Raw genomic sequence first — 20,543 nt, forward strand, 5'->3', positions numbered from 1 at the left:
ATGTAGTAATTACTGTAGTTACGAATTTAGCACCAAAATATCACAATGTTTTGATAAGGTTGACTACAAAAACATTGACTACTAAAAGGCAGACTGCGTTGGATAATCCGGAATGTTGGATAAACGAATGTTGGATAAGTGAGACTCTACTGTATTACAAAATCTCTACTGGTGTCAGTATGCCTACTTCTTTCTCTGAAAGTGCCTGGTGCACTCTGTCCCAATGAAAACAGGATATTTTTAAGGTTCAAAAAAATTTGTAACAATATGAACACTGAAGCTTCAGGCTGATGCATTTAATGATAGTTAATACAATAAGTATACATACACCCTCAAAAGAAGTTTGGAGAAGAATGTTTAATCTCTACCAAAAACGTAAGAAAAGGTAATGCCCTCTTTGTAGCGACGGACGTTAATAGCTACAACTTCCTTCCAAATGGAACTTTACCACACGCTAAAAATGAAGGCTCGAGCATTGCATTTAAGACCACTGTTTGTAGCCCAGTTCTTTCACTAAATAGCCTAGCAATTTTTTTTTGATAGTTGCTTAGGCCCACACTATTAGCATTTCTAATATGAAGATGCATGTAATATAAAAAGGAACATGGCAAAAGAGACTCCCAACTGTAGCTTGTTTCTATTATCACTAACCATCGCCTGTATTCAATAGCTTTCAATTGGTAAGCATATTTTATAAAAATGAGGTTTCTGAAGGCTTTCATTGTTAAAGCTTTATTGCAACTAAATGACACTTCTACAAGAAGGGACAACAGTTTGGACCCATCTAGCCCTTTAAAAGACTGCCTTTCTCACCTCCCACTCACCCCTGTTGCTCAACAAGTTAAAGTGGTATCTGTGGCAAGAGAACCTAGTAGTAGGAGATGGCCCATTACTCTCCTTTTTCAAAGCAGCCCTCTGCTATTAATAGACCAGGGTCCTAGGCTAACCAAATTAATTAAAAACAGTAGCTTGTCATGTGATATATCCAGTTCATGTGTATAAGCATCCATAGCAGCATCCTTGGGATCTGAAGAGACACATTCATGGGTGTACATGATTACAAAAATAGCAGTATTAACAGTGGACAAAAGCTATTTACTTTACAAAAGTATTCAGCCATTAAAGTTGACTGTTGCTCCTGTTAATGGCTAAGGACTGTGACATCTATTAGATGTGAAAAGGTTACAACAGCTTTTCCTAACCTGGTTTCACCTTTCTCAAAAGAAAGCAATTAGGATGGGCTTTGTGTCCAACTCCCAATAGGAAATCTTTTCATTCCCCTAAAGCACTTTTAGAAGTGTTTGTTGTCCCAAACTGTAAGGTTTGCTACATGTTGTTCCAGGGACCTGATACCAAAACGGTCCGTTCTGGCTGGGCCACTGGCTTCTTTCGCAGCTGTGTGAAGGCCATTTTCTCTCCAAGGACGATGTGCTCTGAAATAGCCATTTCCTGCCTTGTGCTGGAAAAAAATGTTGTTTTTTAAAAAAGGAGGCACTTCAGGTTCATTTTGACACATTTACATGCATATCAACTCACCTTTCTCAGCAACTTACAGCTGAGTGGAAGAACTTGAGCCAGGATATCCAGAATACACTTTACATTGTGAATACAGGTGTCTACCTAAATACAGAAGATTTAAGTGAAAATAACTTTGTCAAATAAGTTTATGAAACATTTTCTGTAAAAAGTACATTTGCTATTAAGCACATCTGATAGTGGTTCACACTCTATTGCATGCTTTCCCCTTTAGGATATTTCCCTCCTCTGGAATTCGGAGTACTTTTTTTATACAGAAATAAACAAGAACTGCACAAAGCTAAACAATGTACTTGTTCATTTAAACTGGCTTTTTGCAGTTCAGTGTGTCTCAAAAATGTTGATTCAAGACTAACTTGTCTAGCTTTCAGTTAATTATAATTTCAATACTTCATTGGTGAAGAATTAGTGAGAATTCTTGAAATGGAAACAGTGTCCTTCTTTCTCTATACCCAAGAGCCTATTATTCCTTACTGTTGGAAAAAGAAAACAGCCTTTACTATTTTCAGAATGCTGTGAAACAAGCATTAAGGTGAATGTGCTGGAATGGCTTTGATGGGCTAACTGAAATTATGAGTATATTCTATCAATTGGTACATCCAACATGGTGACAAGTTGCTGAGAGAAGGCGCAGAATTGTGATTTATTTCTAAAAAGACTTTTCAGCACAGTGGTACTTTCTGGAGCACAAAAATTGTTTCCAGGCAGCTAGTTATAGATTAACCGGTACAGTATTCCAGCCTTTGCTCTGACATTACAGTTACAAAGAGATTCCATCCATGTTGAAAATGGCTTCTTTGAAGAGCTTGAACAGCACACTTTTTGTTTACACAGTTTATTCAGGATTTAACATACAAAATCAAACACTGGGTTTTGTAATAAAACAAAGATAAAATTGAACACAAAAATCTGAAGCAGGATTTTGTTTAAGAGATAAACAACTTACCTTTGTAAAAGTTGCAGTCTTACCCTGGACAGGATTTTTAGCTGTCACCTGAAGCTGTTTATATGTGGGGACCATCTTGTCAATTTCTTGCAGAAGCAACGGTTTGTCATCATCTTCTAGCTGAAAGAGATGTTGGTTAGCAATGAATACATTAATTGATTTAAAGGGTTTTATCTGTTTAATTTTAATACTGTTCATGTTTAAATCCATTTTAATGTTCATATATATTTAGCTTTCAATTGTATTTTATTAGTTTTATTGCGAGACGCTTTAAGTCTCTTTTTTAAGAGAGAAAAAGCAGGATATAAATCATAATGGTTTGGGTCCAGGTTGCTTACAGGATTGCATTCTACTGCACAAACCGCCCTTTAGGACACTGAGGTCCTTTGGGAGACACTTCCTCCAACCAGCCAGAACTCAACTGGTGACCATCACACAGAGGACGTTTTCATCGGCTGCTCCAATACTGTGGAACGACCTGCCAGAAGAGATCTGACAACTAGATTAACTGTCAAAGTTGAAGATCCAATTGAAGACTCATCTCTTCTGGCAGGCCTACCTAGTCAACTTTCAATCATGAGTTTTGATTTACATTCTATTGCTGCTATATGTTAATTTGGTATATATGTTTGGTGTATGGTTTTTTATAATGGTGTGTTTTTATCTATGTATTTTATTGTATGTATTTTATGTTAATATGTTTCGGCTTTCTTGTACCCCGCCTCAAGCCATCAGGAGAGGAGGGTAATAAACACAATGTATTATAACAATTATCATCATCATCAGTTAGGCACACTATATCATCTGGAAGAAGATTGTAAGATGTAAGAAAAATACAATGGCTATTCTAGCATGAAATGATGAAGACAAAGAGATCACTAAAATGCATGAGTTTTAATCTTTGGAAGTTGTATGGTACCTGATTAGAAAATGAAAGAAGAGTCGAGGCAAGTTTTAATCCTTCTGTTGCAAAGGCCTAACACAGAGAAAAGAGAGATAAATTGAGCCTTTCTTCCAAATAAAAGCCAAAAACACCCCCACCTCTTCTACTTCCCTTCACTACATATGCTAGGCCTGCTGCCTTGTGACTCAACTAATCAAATACAGTTCAGAAAAGGATGCATTTGGCAGCATTCCTAATGTTTTTCCAGTCCCAGGAAGCCATTTGTGTTGAGCTCCCAAATATAGCAATGAGTCGTGTTTGGCTTAATGGGCCACAAACTGGAAGCTCATAACAAGCATATTTAGGTAAGCGCTTTTAAATTTATACAAATATTCTATGTACACACGTGCATTACAAGGCAACCACATTTCTAGGGTAGGGAACTATTGGTCTTTCAGATGTTTTAGACTGCAGCTTCCATAATCTTTCACCATTGGCCAAGCTGAATGGGATTTCTAAAAGTGGATGTGCAGAACATCAATATGGCCAAGGATTCCAACCCCTGCTCTAAAGGAAATTCACAAATAGTTTCTTGCAGTGGTTTGCGGAAGATGCTGGATGATGACTCAACAACAGTCCCACTGCCCAAAGTACATTGCCCAAAATGAATACTTCATTTTGGTTGCTTTATTACCTCTGATTGTTGAAATAAATCCTGGGTTGTCTTCAGCAACCCCTCCCCTCTAAAAAGAAAAAAAAAGAAAATACAATTTCATTAACAGACTGAATATAATTTAACCTACAATTTCTATGGACCTAGGGGGCTAAGAAGACTAAAAGTTTCAATAATTCAAGAACGGCTCTACGGCTCTACTGTCATCTCGATGGCTAGATTAGGAAAGACTATTCCAGGCTTGGGGATCAGTTTTCCTCATAAGACAATCATAGTAATTGTGTATCCACAACAGAGCAGCAGGTTTTGTAGGACTTAGTGGAATCATTACCACACTTCAGCGTAAGCCTGTTCGTAATCAGTGGCACTTATTTTTGAGTAAATATGCAGAGGATTGAATTGATGGTGCTTCAGGAACCCTCAGCCTAACACACAAAAAGCAAGATCTTTGCAAATATGGCAGTTTGCAGAGGGTTGAACAGATAATTTCAACCAAGGAGGAAATGCAGAATGTCAGCAATAATATTTGCCTCGTTTAGGATCAGAATAGGGAAGAACAGCCACTTGAAATGACTGTCAAATGTTTTTCACACTTTTGTATTTCACCAATCTTATTAAATCATGTGAATGAAAAAAAAAAAACCCAGGAATACAAGGTTCTCTAAAAGTTATCTTTGAGTTTTTTAGAGCTGTTGTTCCCCAGACCAATTTCCCAGAAGCCTCAGCTCCACTGAGAATCCATGACTCCCAGTCAGGGGTTCTGGGAATTGGGTTAGGAATATAGTAAATCAAACTCTTGAACTGCATGGAATCTGAAATATGCTTAACCTTGGCAACTTTGGAAACAATTGTGGCCTGCCTTATTTCACTGCATGCTAGAGCATTGGGGCACCTCAGTATCGATGCTCCAAGAAAATATTTGACTGGTTTCTACAAAAGGCCAGCAATATGTAAAGTTTTTTTCAAGATCATCTTTGGCATAATGTGTAGTTTAGGCTTTAAAATAATATAAAAAGGAAAAGAACATTTAGTGTGTTGTCGAAGGCTTTCATGGCCAGGATCACAGGGTTGTTGTATGTTTTCCGGGCTGTATGGCCATGTTCTAGAAGTATTCTCTCCTGACGTTTCGCCCACATCTATGGCAGGTATCCTCAGAGGTTGTGAGGTATGGAGAAGCTCAGCAAGGAAGGTTTATATATATCTGTGGGAAGTCCACATATAAACCTTCCTTACTGAGTTTTTCCATACCTCACAATCTTTGAGAATGCCTGCCATAGATGTGGGTGAAACGTTAAGACAGAATACTTCTAGAACATGGCCATACAGCCCGGAAAACATACAACAACCTAAAGAACATTTAGATTTGGGTGGGGACATGGTGGAACACAGAAAGATTCACAAGAATGACTTTCTACCTTTTGCGTATTTTTTTTCCTTAATAATCTTTCCTCTCTACCCATTTTGAAATTACCTTGTAAATAAATACATGGAATAAGCCATGCTAGATAAGCCTTGAGCATGTCGTACAATCTCATTTTCTGGGTCTTCCCATTTCTCCATCTCAGAGTCAACACGAATTGCCAGCTTATGCAGTTCTAAGCCTACTTTCCCAAGTTTGTTTTGTTCCTGGGAATGACATAAGAGTTATTCTCTTTTCTTCATTGTACTATACAGGCCAATAAATAATATAAATATGTATCAGTAGATATGTAACCAGCATCTTACCTCACTGTCGAGCCTGACTGGCTTTAAGGCTTTCAAATTTGAATTATGTTTCTGTTAAAAATGAAAACAAAAGTTTACTAAATGGGATTTGATTCCAGTAGACTAATTTTAAATTTTAAAGTTCAACACTGGCACCATCAGAAATAAGGTATAACTGACTGTGAAGTCTTGGCTCTTCCTTTCCTCTCCTTTGCTTTATTTTCCTGTTTAGGCTTGCCCTACAGTGTAGATTCTTCCATTTGTATTAGTTTTGGGGTGGAGCTAAAAAAAACCCCAGAGGCCAGTCTCAGTTGGTTCAGTCCATTTGCCTCCCTGAGCCTTTTTTGCAAGGCTTTCCCATTCTTGCTTTCTTGAGCCACGGAGGAGAGGGCCAGGATTTTGTCTAGAAATCTTTGGCCCCAGCAATTCAAACAGGCATTCTCAGCACGTACAACCTGTACAGCAAGTTAAGTACAACAGCATAGCCCATTCTACTCAGTTCTGTACAGTACCCAACATTCCCAGCGACCCCAGAAACTTGGAGCCAGCCCAAGTTTCATAAAGAGGAAATCAAGTCCTTGTGCATCAGGAACCTCCAAAATTCCAGAAATATGTCTGCATTCAATAAATTCTTCCTTCATAATGTATTGTTACCCTTTTAATTGCCCTGGGTGGAGTTAACTCTATGCTCATTTGTTTTCCAGTAAACTTGTTTTGGTTAACTTTAATCCTGTTTAAAGTGCCTTTATGTTAAGGACCTGATTTCACCAGAGGGTATTCAGACAGCCCCTGAGAAAGCCAGACACTAGTTTTCCTTTTTGACTCAGGCGTGCCATCACACTGACTAAACAGGGAGTCAATGAAATAATATAGTTTGTTTAAAGAAGCCAATTACTCTTTCGCATCAATGTGTAGTTTCTTCCTATATATTGTTTTAATGCTTTTAAAATTACCTCCCCAATTTAAGAGCCAGCCTCTGAATTGGGCAAAGAAGATTTTGTTCAGCTGACATTTGGAAAGCAAGGAGGGTTGCATTTTCACTTCCCGCCTGCCAGCAAGTGAAATTGTAACAATGACTTGCAACATGGGCACTGCTTATGATTGTGGCTTGGCAGAGGATAGAAACACTGATCCTTTGCTGAACAATTGGGTGGGTGGCTCCTAAGGTGGGCTGAAGTGGCATTTCTGTATTCAACATACTGTACTGTATATACTCAAGTGTAAGCCAACCCGAATATAATCTGATGCACCTAACTTTACCACAAAAAACTGGGATAACTTATTGACTCGAGTATAAGCTGAGGGTGGGAAATGTAGCAGCTAAGGGTAAATTTCAAAATAAAAACAGATACCAATAAAATTTAATTAATCGAGGCATCAGTAGGTTAAATGCGTTTGAATATTTACCGTATTTCAAAGAAAAACAATAAACTAGCTCTATAAGTGGAAAAGTAGGGGCAACAAAAGCAATATGGTATCAATAATAATAATAATAACAATAATAAAAACTTCATTTGGATCCCACCCTATCTCCCCATGAGGAATCAGGCCGGCTTCCAACATAGTAACAGGCAAACATTCAAAGCCTACATAAACAATGCAGAGCTAGATATAAATCTATAATTATATATACTAATTTCACATATGCATTTATCCCTGAAACATTTGCAAATCCCCTCCTCTGTGTGTGTGTGTGTCTGTGTGTGTGTGTGTGTTGTGACTGCGCCTTCGGGGATTATGGTTGATGGTGATGGAATTCGAAGAGGAAAAAAAACCCCTCGTGATGAGGGTTCACTGGAGGAGTTGCGCAGGAAGCGACTTAGAGAGCTATATGGGGGATCTTCTGAGGAAGATTCAGATGGGGAGATGGATGCTGAGGAACAGGTGGTGGCTGGGGAAGCGGGCACTGAATGGGCACAGCCACCGGAGATGTCTGGGGATTTGCGGTCTATGGATACTTCTGAACCTGGGGTTTCTGCAGGAGCTGATCCCAATTGGGATGCTTGGAGAAGGGAGGATGGTTCTTTAAGTGTTCATGGGGCTAAGTGTGGGCAGGATGATTGGGACTCCGACGAATTGCTAGGTACTCCAGATCCACGAGCTCTAGCTGTGTGGAGTTCAGACTCTGAGTAGATTTGGGACACCTGGTGTTTGGGTGTGAGTGTTTGGTCACCCAGGAGGAAGGGGAATAAAATGGGAATGTTTGGCCACTGCACTTTGCGTGTGGCAAGGTGTTGCTGAGGCGCCATTGGGATCTCTGTGCTTTCGTGAAGACTGGACTTGGACTGTGATTCGGATCTGCTGATACCATCTTTGTGCCTTTTCGTGGACCTGGTTTGGATGACTGCACCCTCTTCAGACTCTGGATTGGTATTTGACCTGGCTTCTGTCTTCGCCCTCTGACTGACTACTTCTCCCGGCTTCTGACTACTGGTTTGTCTTTCGGAATTTCTGCTGCTTCCTGACCTGACCTTGGATTCTTCTGACGACGGCTATTCATCATCCCTTTGCGGCTCTCGGCTTAGCTGCACCGTGGAAGCAGTTTTACTGCTTTTCTAGTTTGTTTATTTTCCAGCAATTAACTCTATTTGTTTTCCAAAGCTGAATTGAAGCGTTATTTAGTTTTTTATTGAATGCCAGCATGGGAAATTAGCGTGGCTCGTTTTTGAGTTACTATTGTCCAATCTACTCTCGAAACACTGATAAGTGAAGTGTTTCAAGGATATTTCCTGTGTTTATGTTATTTTTTGGCTTATCTTCGGAATAAACTCTGTTTTGTAACTGGCGTCTGACTCTTGACATGTGTGTGTGTGTGCATTTCCCCTACAATATTTGCAAGCTCTCTATCTATCTATCTATCTATCTATCTATCTATCTATCTTCATATCTATCTAGGCATGTCTATATATATTTGTGTGTTCATTTCCCCCCTGTAATATTTACAAGCCCTATATATAGGTAGGTAAGAATATATTCATATCTATCCAGACATCTCTCTTTATATAGATATTTGCAGAGACTTGCAAACATATGAGAGTAAATTCATATATAAAAATAATATATATGTATGGCTACAGATACACAGGTACATGGATCTATATGCATAAAGGATTTGCAAAGATCTGCAAACATATGAGGGGAAAATTCATATATAAAATTAATGTATATAGATAGATACATATATAAAGGTACATAGAAACTGCAAAAGCTTGCAAGGGGTTAATGCCTATAGGAGAGTTTAACAAATATTTCAGGGGAAATGCTTTCATAAGATTAATGAATATATATTTTTCTTCTTCCTGATTTGCAAAGATGTCTTTCTCTTTTCAAAACATTCCCTTGATTAAGAGCTCACATATTGCAAGCAGTAGCCTGCAGGCTCTGTTGCCAGCCTTGACCTTGACCCGATTATAAGCCGGGGGAGGCTTTTTCAGCTCATAAGAAAGGGCTGAAAAACTCGGCTTATCTTCGAGTATATACGGTAACTTCAATGCTGACTACCAGCCTGGGTTTAAAAAATATTCTATTTGCTGTTCACAATAAGGGCATAACATTAAAAACAGCAAATATTAATCTCATTCTTATTAACTTTATTATTGAACATTGTTTCCATCCAAAATATCTTGGTGTCACCTTAGATCAAACACTAAAATACAGGAAACACTGCATGAACACCATACAAAACAGCTGCACACAATAACATCCCGCGGAAACTTACTGGCAGCGTATGGGGTGCAGACCCAAAATTAATAAGAACATCAGCCCTGGCCTTGTCTTACTCAACTGCTGAGTATGCCTGTCCTGTTTGGCACAATTCTGCCCAGGTGAAGCAGGTTAACATAGCATTGAACAAAATATGCAGAATAATCTCACAGGATGTCTCAAACCTACACCTGTTGATAAACTCTACAAGCTAGCTGGCATTGCCCCCTCCCCCCCCCCAATGTGCAATGTTAGGAAGTTGATGCTAAATGTGAGATAACTAAGGCTGAACACTGTGAAAGCCATCCACTGCATGGCTATCACCCTCCTCCCACTAGATTCAAATCAAGGAAAAGCTTTATAAGAACCACCACTCCTCTTAACGTTCCCCCAGCAACAGCAAGATTATCCCTCTGGGCAGCTAAACCAGGAAATCCCAACTGGATGGCACTCCACAAGGGTCTTCCTCCAGGGGCAAACCAAAAATGGGCAACTTGGAAGTCCCTGAACAGACACAAAAGTAGAGTGGGCAGATCAAAAGATAACCTGGCAAAATGGCACTACCTAGAAGAATCCTCCACCTTGTGAGACTGTGGAGCAGAACAGACAACTCCGCATCTGTATGCTTGTCCGCAATTTCCTGCCTCATGTACAGAGGAATTGTTTGAGGCTACAGACAATGCTGTCGCTGTTGCCCATTTTCGGTCAAATGATATTTAGCTGCTCGTGCTCCTATTTTTATCAGTTATGTAGGAGCCCCCATGGCCTAATGGATTAAAGCCTTGTGGCTTGAAGGTTGGGTTGCTGACCTGAAGTCTGCCAGGTTCGAATCCCACCCGGGGAGAGCGCGGATGAGCTCCCTCTATCAGCTCCAGCTCCATGTGGGGACATGAGAGAAGCCTCCCACAAGGATGGTAAAAATATCAAAACATCCGGGCATCCCCTGGGCAACGTCCTTGCAGACGGCCAATTCTCTCACACCAGAAGCAACTCAGGTTGCTCCTGACATGAAAAAAAAAATCCGTTATGTACTAATTTATGCAATGCTTTTGATACAAAATAAATTTTAAAAACCTTATTACAGGCAGAACCCAAGTTATGAGCAAGATAGATTCTGTAGGTTTGCTCTTAAATTGAATGTGTATGTAAGTTGAAACAGGTACATTTCTTAAGTGTAACTCCAGCCAATATATATATATATATATATATATATATATATATATATATATATATATATATATTCTTTAGCTTTGGATAGCATAGGGAAGAGTTAATATGCCTGAGGTGTGTTTTTCTGTCTGTGCTGCTGGTCACAACATTTCCCCTCACTTTCTGTCCCTATGATAATTGGATTTTGAAATTGGATGTTGTGGAAACAAAGATTGGTGATAAAATTTCAGTGGAGATACCTTTTCCCCATAATAACTCTTCCAGGGGTGAATTTCCCTTCCTAGGGGTAAATTTCACTCACTTCCTGTTGTTTCACCCTTGTTTGTAACTAGGAATCATTTGGAAGTCAGATGTTTGTAACTCTGGGAATGCCTGTACCTCATAAACCCTCGCCCCCAGTTGCAGATGGAGTAGAAGAGCCTTCCAGAGGCATCCGGAAACTTAGCAATGTTTGTGACTGTGGCATGCAAACTGCATTTAATAACAATTCATAATATTTCATAATGGCTTGTCCATCTTTAACAATCTGATTTAGTGAGTGAATATATAAATACAAATGGGTTTTTCTGTGAAGCACAGACACAGTGATATGTTTTTCTGTCACTGAAAATATGGGCAAATGTGATAATATATGGGAACATGGCCAATGAATTTCTCTGCATATGAACATGTAAGTAAAGATAAAGAACATGGCCATGCAACCCGAAAAACATACAACAACCCCAAAGATAAAGAACTTACCCCTGGCCTTGGTAGTGACAGGTATGCACGCTTCTCTCCTAAGAACAACACACCAAAAGGGGTCATGTAGATTTCATATATACCCCCCAACTTGCTTTCTATCTTGAGGCAATGCAAGAAAATTTTCTCATTTTTTTTACCTACCTCTAATGATTCCTCTTCATAGATCACACAGGATTGGCATTTTGCCTATTTGCTTTCAGAGATCTTCTACTATTCCTTACATCTATCATACTTGAAAGCGATGGCAAGGAGAATGGTAGCCCCACCTGCCCAACACTAGTACTGTACTGTAGTTCTAAAATCTTCTATATGAACCTAAGAGGTTTAAGATCGACAGGGGAGGGCTTTCTATTGATTCTGCCACCATCACAGGCCTGTTTGGAGAGGCCATGGGATAGAGCCTTCTCATGTTTTTAATGTGTAATTGTTCATGGAGAGACTTCTTATGGCAGTATCTGCTTTATTTTAAAATGTTTGTGTTTTTAAAATGAGGACGCTGCCTTGAAATAGACAGATAGAAGATAGATCCACTATTTTTCTAAACACTCTTTGGGGGGGGAGGGGGGTATTTCTACAGCTGAAAGAAAGTTCACATCATAACAACTAGTGCAACAGTTAAGAGGATGAGCTGTGAACCTAAACATTACTGGTTTAAAATCTTAATATCTGAACTTACAAAAATAGCCTTCGTAAAAATCAGAATGCTAAAAATCTTTACTCTTCATCTAAAATATTATCTACTATACGAATGTCATAAGTAAAGTATATCTTAAAGCGTTTTAAGACTGCAGAAGCAATTTAAAGGGCAGATTACAAATGACACATGCACCTTCTATATTGCCATATAAAATCCAGATTATCTGCTTTGAACTGGATTACATGGCAATGTAGAAGGGGCCACAGTAAAAACCAGCACATTCTGAATACTTTTAAGGCTAGTTTTGATGAAATCAGTGTACCCGTATACTACACTCTTATTCTAATGGAGCCACAGAGAATTTTACTTACTTACATTTTGCCAGATGATGCCATGATTATTGTGTCATAGGAACTGCCTTTCCTTTTTTATGGACAGTCAGCAAATTTTAAGCATCATACCAAAGTTATCACACTAAACAGATAAGATCTCAAACTATGATTTGACTTTCAAAAATACACCAGTTTTTTAGTTTATTTCCATATGCTCACTAATAATATTTTTGGGAGTTCAGTGGCCTCAGGTAATAATGTAATTATAGTTTGTTGGTTCAGACCTCATAACAAAACAGTGCTTAGTATGGGATGAATTCCAGATTAAGTCAAGGCTTCTGATTGTGGCATCCTGGTTCACAGCAGGCCATGGTTTACCATTTCAAACATTATGCCAAACCACAGATCAGATACCTATGCCAATAGTTCAAGTGTGTATCCCAGGCTTCTCAAGGTCATATGGACATTATTTCAAGAATTCCGATAGCTTCTGGATAAGTTAGAGTGGACTGATATTCAGCATAGAGACTAGAACATGAACCAATAGATTCATGTTAAAAGAGATTAAAAGAGGTTCCACCTTCCATAAAAGCCAAAAAGACCACCTCAGACCAGGTTTTTAAACAGGTTAGGTAGACATCCCTCAAGATTGTTTAGGGAGCAGATTCCTATAGGGGATTGGGTTAAGTGGCCTTTGGAATCCTATCTAATATATGTTATTTAACAATTCAGAGCTTACCAAAAATGAACAGGAATTATATGCAGGCAACTACATGCACCTCCACCCAAGTGATTAAGTGAGCTAGTAAAGGAAGGATACTTAGTTTCTATGCTATCTGTTGGAGAGGGAAGATTGCTTCTTCCTTGATTATTAGAAAATGTAGCAGAGCCCAGTGAAGAAGGAAGGGATTTGCCTGTCCCTCTGTCTTATATCACGTGGATTGGCAAAGAAGACAGATGCTTCTGCTGGCCTGGTAAAATATCAACAGTCTCCATTTCCATGCCATTTGTGGAGCAGTGAGATCCCTTTGTACCATAGCGAGCATGGAAACGTATGTTCCCACAGAGGAAGCAAAAAAGAAATAATAAAAAACCATGGACACATTTTATGAGACTGATCTAACCTTCTGAATGATCAGCAAAAATACAGATTTGATAAATGAATATTGACTTCCCAAGATCATGCACTTCCCACTGCATTTAGAGGGACAAATTTATTGTGTTACAACCATGTTTACTATATATAAATCTATGATATTTTTCACTTAGATACAAAGGATATTTATTCACCAAAGAATCTTTGCATGCTCCCATCTGGTTTTCAGGTGGTATTCCATTTGTAGGGAGAAGAGAATGGCTGGAGATCTAATGTGTTTGTCTAAATATTGATTGACCCATTTCCCCCCCTTCAAAACATCTCAGAAATAGAAGTGGAGACAAGACTTCTCTCTCCTGCTCAGCAAATGTTTCCAACCTTGGCTACAGTACAGTAGCAAACCATTCTTACTTTTTAACCAACTAAATTTTAGCATATTAGAAAATTTTAATCAAATGTTTTAGAAAAAGGAAGAAAAAGGTAATGTACTGCTAGGTGGCCTAAATCCAACATGTTTCAGAATAGGTTTTGAGGTGTCAGAGTAAGAGGACTGTAGAGAGAATCACCCAATTGGTTCTGCTGGTGAAAATAATTCCACCATCAGAACAGCTGTACTTGTTCCTGGACATAGTCACAACCACACTGGATAAAACCACACCATTTTAGCTCAATATTATGTCCCTGAAAATTGCCAGAACCCAAGTACTTCCACAGAAAATACATTACAACAACTGCACATAAAAATATTCCAAATTCCACTCACTCTTAAATTTAAAGAGAAAGGGATTCTGAATGGGCAGTGGAAAGGCCAGAACATATGTCAAAAGGAAAGAGAAAGAATAAACCACAATTGGTTAAGACCGGGGACAGCTGAGAACGTTCTGTGGGGTACATGGAAGGAAGTGCTGCATCAGTGCTGAAATAATACTACTTGCATTCCTGCTTTCTCCCATAAAGTAAAAAGAACACAAATTAAGTTTGAGCCAAACAGTTCATTGTAAAAATACACTTCATTTATTAGAAAGTGTCCAGCACATTTGGGTTGCTCTTCATTCTTTAACCACCACCAAAAGCAGAGAATATTTGCCCCACAAATATTAAAAACATACCGTACTTTCCCCATCACATTCCAAATATCAAACCCAAAATTTGTTAAGTGGCATTTTAAAAAAGTACATTACTTTAAAAAAATATAACGTTTATAAATCAAGTGGTGAACTGTAGGAAACTAGTCCACAAATAAAAGAATATGGGGTTTTTGGATAATAGAGCATATCCTCATGGTTCTCCTCATGGTTCTAGTTTTGCACCAAATTCTTTTTTGAATGCCAAGTAATCAATTTACTCTGATACAAACTGTCAAAATATAGCCAACTGTTTTAGAAGGCTGCTCCCTCCCACATTCTCCTTAAGGGATACATTTACTGTTTCAAATGCACACAACATCAAAATAATTTAGGTGCATAGTATACATACATTTCCTAAGTTTATATAGAACACATAGAAAACATTTCATTGACAATGTTATACAATATAGTTTAAAGTGCAACGCATAGCTCCTAAAATGGAGAGGTGTGCTTTGGATTTGAATTCCAATTTAAAAGAAAGTTAGAGAAATAATAAATATTCATTTCACTGTTTGCTTCTGGGGCAATGTCTATCTCAGATAAAATAAATAAATGCCTATGCTTGATATAGAAACTGTGTTTGCCACAGCAATGCAGTGGGCATTTCCCATGCTCCTTAATCTGTGGGGAAATATGGTAGCAAAATACTGTCTGCTCAGAGTCTCTGTGTTTCCATTGCATATTAAAGAACATACAACTAACATCCCTAGTTAGATCTAGATGTGTGAACCTAGAATTAACAGGATTTATTCTGGAATAGCTTTCTTTACCAATATCAGTAGTACTTTCTCTGACAAACAGCTCCTAATGTTTACTGGGGAAAACATATACAGTATTGGCCTGTGAACATTTGTTTCTGTGAATTGAAAATAGTTTTTTCTGCCTAAAACACAAATCAAAATAAGTCCCCTTTTGTTACTGTTGCTTCAGGTTTTTTTGGGTCTCTCATTTTAGGCCCATCAAACAAAAACAAGGCCCCAATAGAAGAAAGGAGAAACTTTTTGCCAAATATGCTTGCTGTGCTTTTAAAGGTAATCACCAATACCAAGGAGGAGAGAAAAGCATAGGTAGGATAGAAACACATTTCCCTTACATTGTTTCCAAAGAGTACTTATTCATATAACTCAAACCTACTTTCCCATTTACATCAAAATTTTATCTTATAAATATCTATTAGATCAAGAGTCCACAAGAGGAGAAGCAGAAAAATGATATACATTTAAGTAGGAAAAGGGAGAATTTCTTCCACTTCTAACAACTACAGACATAATGACAAATGGCTGACTTTCTATTGCATACACAAGCAAAGCTAAATAACATCCAGTTCCCCTTTAAAACCAAGTGCCTGGCAGGATATAATCTTCCCTTCAATTTGAGCATGATTAATCATTTGGCCAAAGATGCTACCGATACCTTTTTCGACAATGGAACCCCAGTACATTTAACTGTTCCATCTAAAATGGAGAAATTTAGTAGATGCTGTTCAATCCTCCAGTGTCAGCACAGCAAAGACATTCCAATGACTGAAATTCCTCTATTCATCTCTTAAGAAAACAAGAGCTCTACCTTAATGCTTCTGTAGAATAATAGAAAACAGATGCATGCCATCTGTTCACATTCTGATACAGTTGTCTGTCTAGTCCTACTCTTTCGATTTTTTAAAAAAAACTCTCTCCTGGATGTTTATCGTTGCCTTGTTTCATTCACACACAGAGATGATTTTTAAAAAGTTGTAAAGACATCTAGGAACTGTATGTGAGAAATGGATCACAGCTAGCTGGCAATCACTCTAAGAAAATATGTGACAGCTGAATCTCTTATCTGGTCAACACCCATGAAAGAGAAGGGACTATATTTTTTAAATCATGGCCCAGGTCTCACACGTATACAACTCCCAAATGGCATATAGTGGACACAGGTCCTCCTAAAGGCAATGCAGTATGAATAGGGAGCACACCAGGATTAATGAAGCCTCCCTTTTGGCACATAGCAGTGGCTTTATTGATTCAAAGCTACTATCACGTATCTGATTTTGTCAAACCTAACTTCTTTTTTTGCCCTGAGTGATCATTTTCAGTAAAAGACACAACTGAATAAATACACCAGAGACATTACATTTTTATAACATGAAGAATGGCACAATTTGACGAGAAAATTTTCTCCATAAAACCTGAAAAGCCAAAGAGAAACTCTTCTCAAGAAAATTAAATTATGCTTAGAAATGAGGTCTTATGACAAATAACACTACAGTGCCTTGGGCAAGAACATTAAGAGACAAACAGGCACTTTTACAGTTTCTTTTCTACATGCTATACAAATACCAGGTGACTTACCAACCACAGAAAATAGGCCAAAAGTTGTGTAGAGTCATCAGAGAGATCCCATCCAAGCAGAAAGGAGAGCAGTTTAAAAATCAAATAGCTACATTCACTACATTGTGAAGTGAGTAGAAAGAAAGCAGATAGTACAAAAATAGAGCATGTTTATTTTACAAGAATATTTGACAGTTCTGGACAGACTGAAAGAAGGCCTCTTTATAACTCCCTCACAAAAATATTTCAACTGCTTTGTATTACTTTAGTCTCTGAAGTTGATTTATTGCAGCACTGCCATGAAAAGCAAGGTTTACACAATTGCTTTATTGTACTATAATAAAACACTATTCCTCTAGAATAGTGACTTCCAAATTACAATGTCCCAGGGCTCCTTAGATGCCTATCAGAGCTCCCTGGTGTAGGACAAGCTGTTCTCAAAGCTTTCCCTGCACTTTGCATGCACACGCTGTTAGGCATGAATTTCCCCACCCTACCCAAGCATCCTATGGCAAAGAGCAGGAATGCCAGTTCTAACAGGGAGAAGTTCCTCAGTTCTCAAATCAAAGGAGACAGAACTCTTTGAGGTATACAGAGCTCAAAAACTACTTCTCTGCCGGCATTCTCTATGGGCATAGTTAGTCAAAAACTTATTCTCTTTTTCTGTTCCATGCCAGTCCCAGGGGGCTGCAATAAAATTAAAATTACAAAAGACTTGCTCTCAGCATGCTACTCATAATCACTTGGAAAACAAAAGACTAGATGGATTCAGATTCATTATCAAAGCACTTAAGCACTGATTCGCACTTCATGTGGCATCATAGGTACACCAGTGCTTTCTAAGCTAACAACTGTGATGGAAACCTGCATGTCTCTTTTAGCCAGGGGTTAGAAACTTTATTCATCTTGAGGACAGCACTCCCCCAGAGCTAATCTATTGTGGGATGGGGCTGCATGTCAACAGTGGGATGCATTGGGCCAAGAAACCAAATGTAGTCACACACATCTCTTTTCTCTCTCTGTCTTCTCAATGTCTCCACATTTCCTCCCCATGTAGCAGACTGCTCAGTAAGAGACTGATTATTTTTACAGAAGACTGAGCTAATCATTTGTAGAAGGTTTGTGAAATTAAGCTGCCTGCAAAATTGACTATTCTTGTCAAGCTGATATAGTTCAAACACTGCTCTAAGGACATATGGTCTAGGGGGCCTTTCTGTCACATGTCTCTTGTTTTTGGAGCTTGATACCTGTCCTCCAAACTTGTTTACACATTTTAGTTGCACAAAATTGCTCCAAGCTGTCATTACAGATTTTATAATGGCTAATACTTTACATTACAACTACAGCACTCAGCATTCAGAAAATGCGCATGTAGTAAACTGGTAGCTTGTATTTAAGAGCAGCAGGTTGCCTGTATCTCAGAACAACCCTCTCACCTCGTCTTCCTTCAAACACATCGCTGATTTCTCTTAGGAGCAGGGACATATCGCTCAGCTGGGACTCCCAAGCCTCACAAAAGACATCCAGATTTTCTTTTGCAATCTTACTGGAAGGATGCAAAGTCAGAGTTTCGGCAGCAGAGATTATCTGAAGACAACAAGCACATCTTCTTTGTAACATGAAATTGCTAATCAACACCCATCCCCAGAGGCAAAGAACAAACAGTTCTCATTTGTATTTCTTTAAAAAAGAGCTAACATAAGCATTTACTCAGCAAAGCCTTACAAACATTAAGGGATTTCACTGGAAGCATCTTGAGCAAATTCATTCTGATCCAACTGCTTTGTTAAATTATTGAATTAAAAACATGCTTCAATTATATGATTAACTATAAGCAATATAATTCCCATTAGGTTTCAAAAATTAGAAGGAATTTAGGTACTGCTAATTGTTCCACCAGAACTGTACTGCTGCTGTGGAATACCAGTTACTAAAAATGATCCCATAACTAGATTTTCTCCCCTAAAGCAGTTTTTGTTATGATTGAGCCTCATGGCTCTGTTACTGACAGACGTGGGCGTAAGACTCCTCGAGAGTCAGATACTCTCGAGGAGCGAGAGAGAAAAAGACTGCGAGACATATTTGCAGCACCATCTGACGAGGAGTCTTTCGAAGGGTTTACGGAGAGAATGGAGGAGGGGCTGGTTAGCTCAGAGGAGGATGAGATGGATTGGACTCGGGTAAGGGAGGAAGTGGGTGCCACTGGCCATGATGGGACAGAAGATGAATGGGGACCTTCAGGATTAGACCCATGGTTTAGCTGGAGGGATGGGACGGGATCCACAGCTGGAGATGCTGTTGGGCGTAGTCAGAGGTGTTCCAGCTCTGACGAGGAAAGTGATGAGGAAACGCCCGGGTTAAGGAGGACAGCTGACAGTGATGAAGATTTGTAACTGGCATAAAATGGGGCTTGGGAGCAATTGCAAATTGCGTTGGGCAAGGTAATCTGGGCAAACGCTTGGGATCCGTGTGTGTGTGGGACGCTTCCCTGAAGACTTGTGTGCTTTCCTGTGCTGTGACGTAAGTTGATTGGAATCCAGGGTCAGACGGCGGGAGGGATTGTGTGGGCATTTGTTTGTGCAAACCTGTGCTTACTCTTATTAGCTTGACCTTCCGTCGTCTTCTTGACGGACGCCATCTCCTGCTTTGAGAACTCGGACTGAACTGACCACGGCTTGTCTTCCCCCCTTCTTGGACTTGGAAAAACTACAAACGTCTGCTTCTGGCTTTGATCTACGGAACGGAACTGGTCTACTCAACTGCTACAATCCTTGGCTGATTTACTCGTGTTGGAGATCCTGTCTGCTGTGTGTGTGGGGGAGCGACGCAAGTTACTCTAAGCACAGTGTTGGCAGCAGAGAGGAATCTGCTGCCAATTAGTTGCATTCTTTGTATCTTTTGTTCCTTGGCTTTCGTTTCGTTTATACCCAGGCTGAAGCAAGCAGTTTGTTTTTTACCCGGATTAAACTCCGGTTTAATCCGGTTTATCTTTTGAACATTTACTTTTGCCCCTTTTTGCTCCTAAAGGCAAAAACTGCCTGGCCCTTGTGTTTTACGGGCATTTTTGAGTTCTGTAATCTAATAAACTCTGTTACTTTGAATCTTGTGGCGTTCTGTCCTTGACAGATTGCCCAACGCCCATAAAAAGTTTATTGCAGCAATAAACCCGTCAGGAAGACGATGGATGAGTTAAGGGCCAAAGTAGACCAATTGCAAACGGCTTTTAGCCAAACAGCTCAGGCTGTGAAAGGACATGTTTTGACTCCTGAACGCTTTGACGGAACCAGGTGCAAGTTGCCAACCTTTTTGGCACAAGTGGAGCTTTATTTTTCTCAGCTCAGTGCTCATGCTTTTCCTACAGACACTAGCAAGGTGGCCTTTATTTTGAGTTTGTTGACCGGTCCCGCAGGACAATGGGCCACTAACTTAATTTTGGGAAATGACCCAGTCAAGGACAATTTGAATAATTTCAAAAAGTTGTTAACTGATACTTTTGGGGATCCTCTCCGCACGGAGAACGCTGGGTGGGCTCTGTATCGGTTGAAACAGGGAAAGGGGACTGTTTTGGATTACTTAAATAAGTTTAACCTGTATCGCCACCAGCTGGATTGGGGGGAAAATGCATTCATGCTTTTATTTACTGCCGGGTTAAGTGATATGCTCCAGGATGAATTAGTACGC

At 39.2% G+C, this 20,543-nt stretch overlaps 1 protein-coding gene across 3 annotated transcripts in view; it reads right to left on the reverse strand.

Annotated features, from left to right (window-relative positions):
• ctnnal1 (catenin alpha like 1) overlaps positions 1-20,543 on the reverse strand; it is a 68,698-nt gene that overhangs the window by 3,052 nt on the left and 45,103 nt on the right. The window contains exons 11-19 of one of the 3 annotated variants that reach the window (XM_062980832.1): positions 18,299-18,449; positions 11,356-11,393; positions 5,764-5,814; positions 5,510-5,664; positions 4,060-4,108; positions 3,402-3,458; positions 2,483-2,602; positions 1,554-1,620; positions 282-1,459 (exon numbers count right to left, since the gene is read on the reverse strand). In XM_062980832.1, coding sequence (XP_062836902.1) covers positions 1,281-1,459; positions 1,554-1,620; positions 2,483-2,602; positions 3,402-3,458; positions 4,060-4,108; positions 5,510-5,664; positions 5,764-5,814; positions 11,356-11,393; positions 18,299-18,449 — 867 coding nt within the window. In that variant the 3' untranslated portion in view covers positions 282-1,280. Of the gene's footprint in view, positions 1-281; positions 1,460-1,536; positions 1,621-2,482; positions 2,603-3,401; positions 3,459-4,059; positions 4,109-5,509; positions 5,665-5,763; positions 5,815-11,355; positions 11,394-18,298; positions 18,450-20,543 lie in introns of those variants that run through there. The other 2 variants (XM_062980831.1, XM_062980833.1) reach the window with 2 other exon arrangements.

This window comes from Anolis carolinensis, chromosome 4, assembly GCF_035594765.1.
Source record: "Anolis carolinensis isolate JA03-04 chromosome 4, rAnoCar3.1.pri, whole genome shotgun sequence".
Lineage (NCBI taxonomy): Eukaryota > Metazoa > Chordata > Lepidosauria > Squamata > Dactyloidae > Anolis > Anolis carolinensis.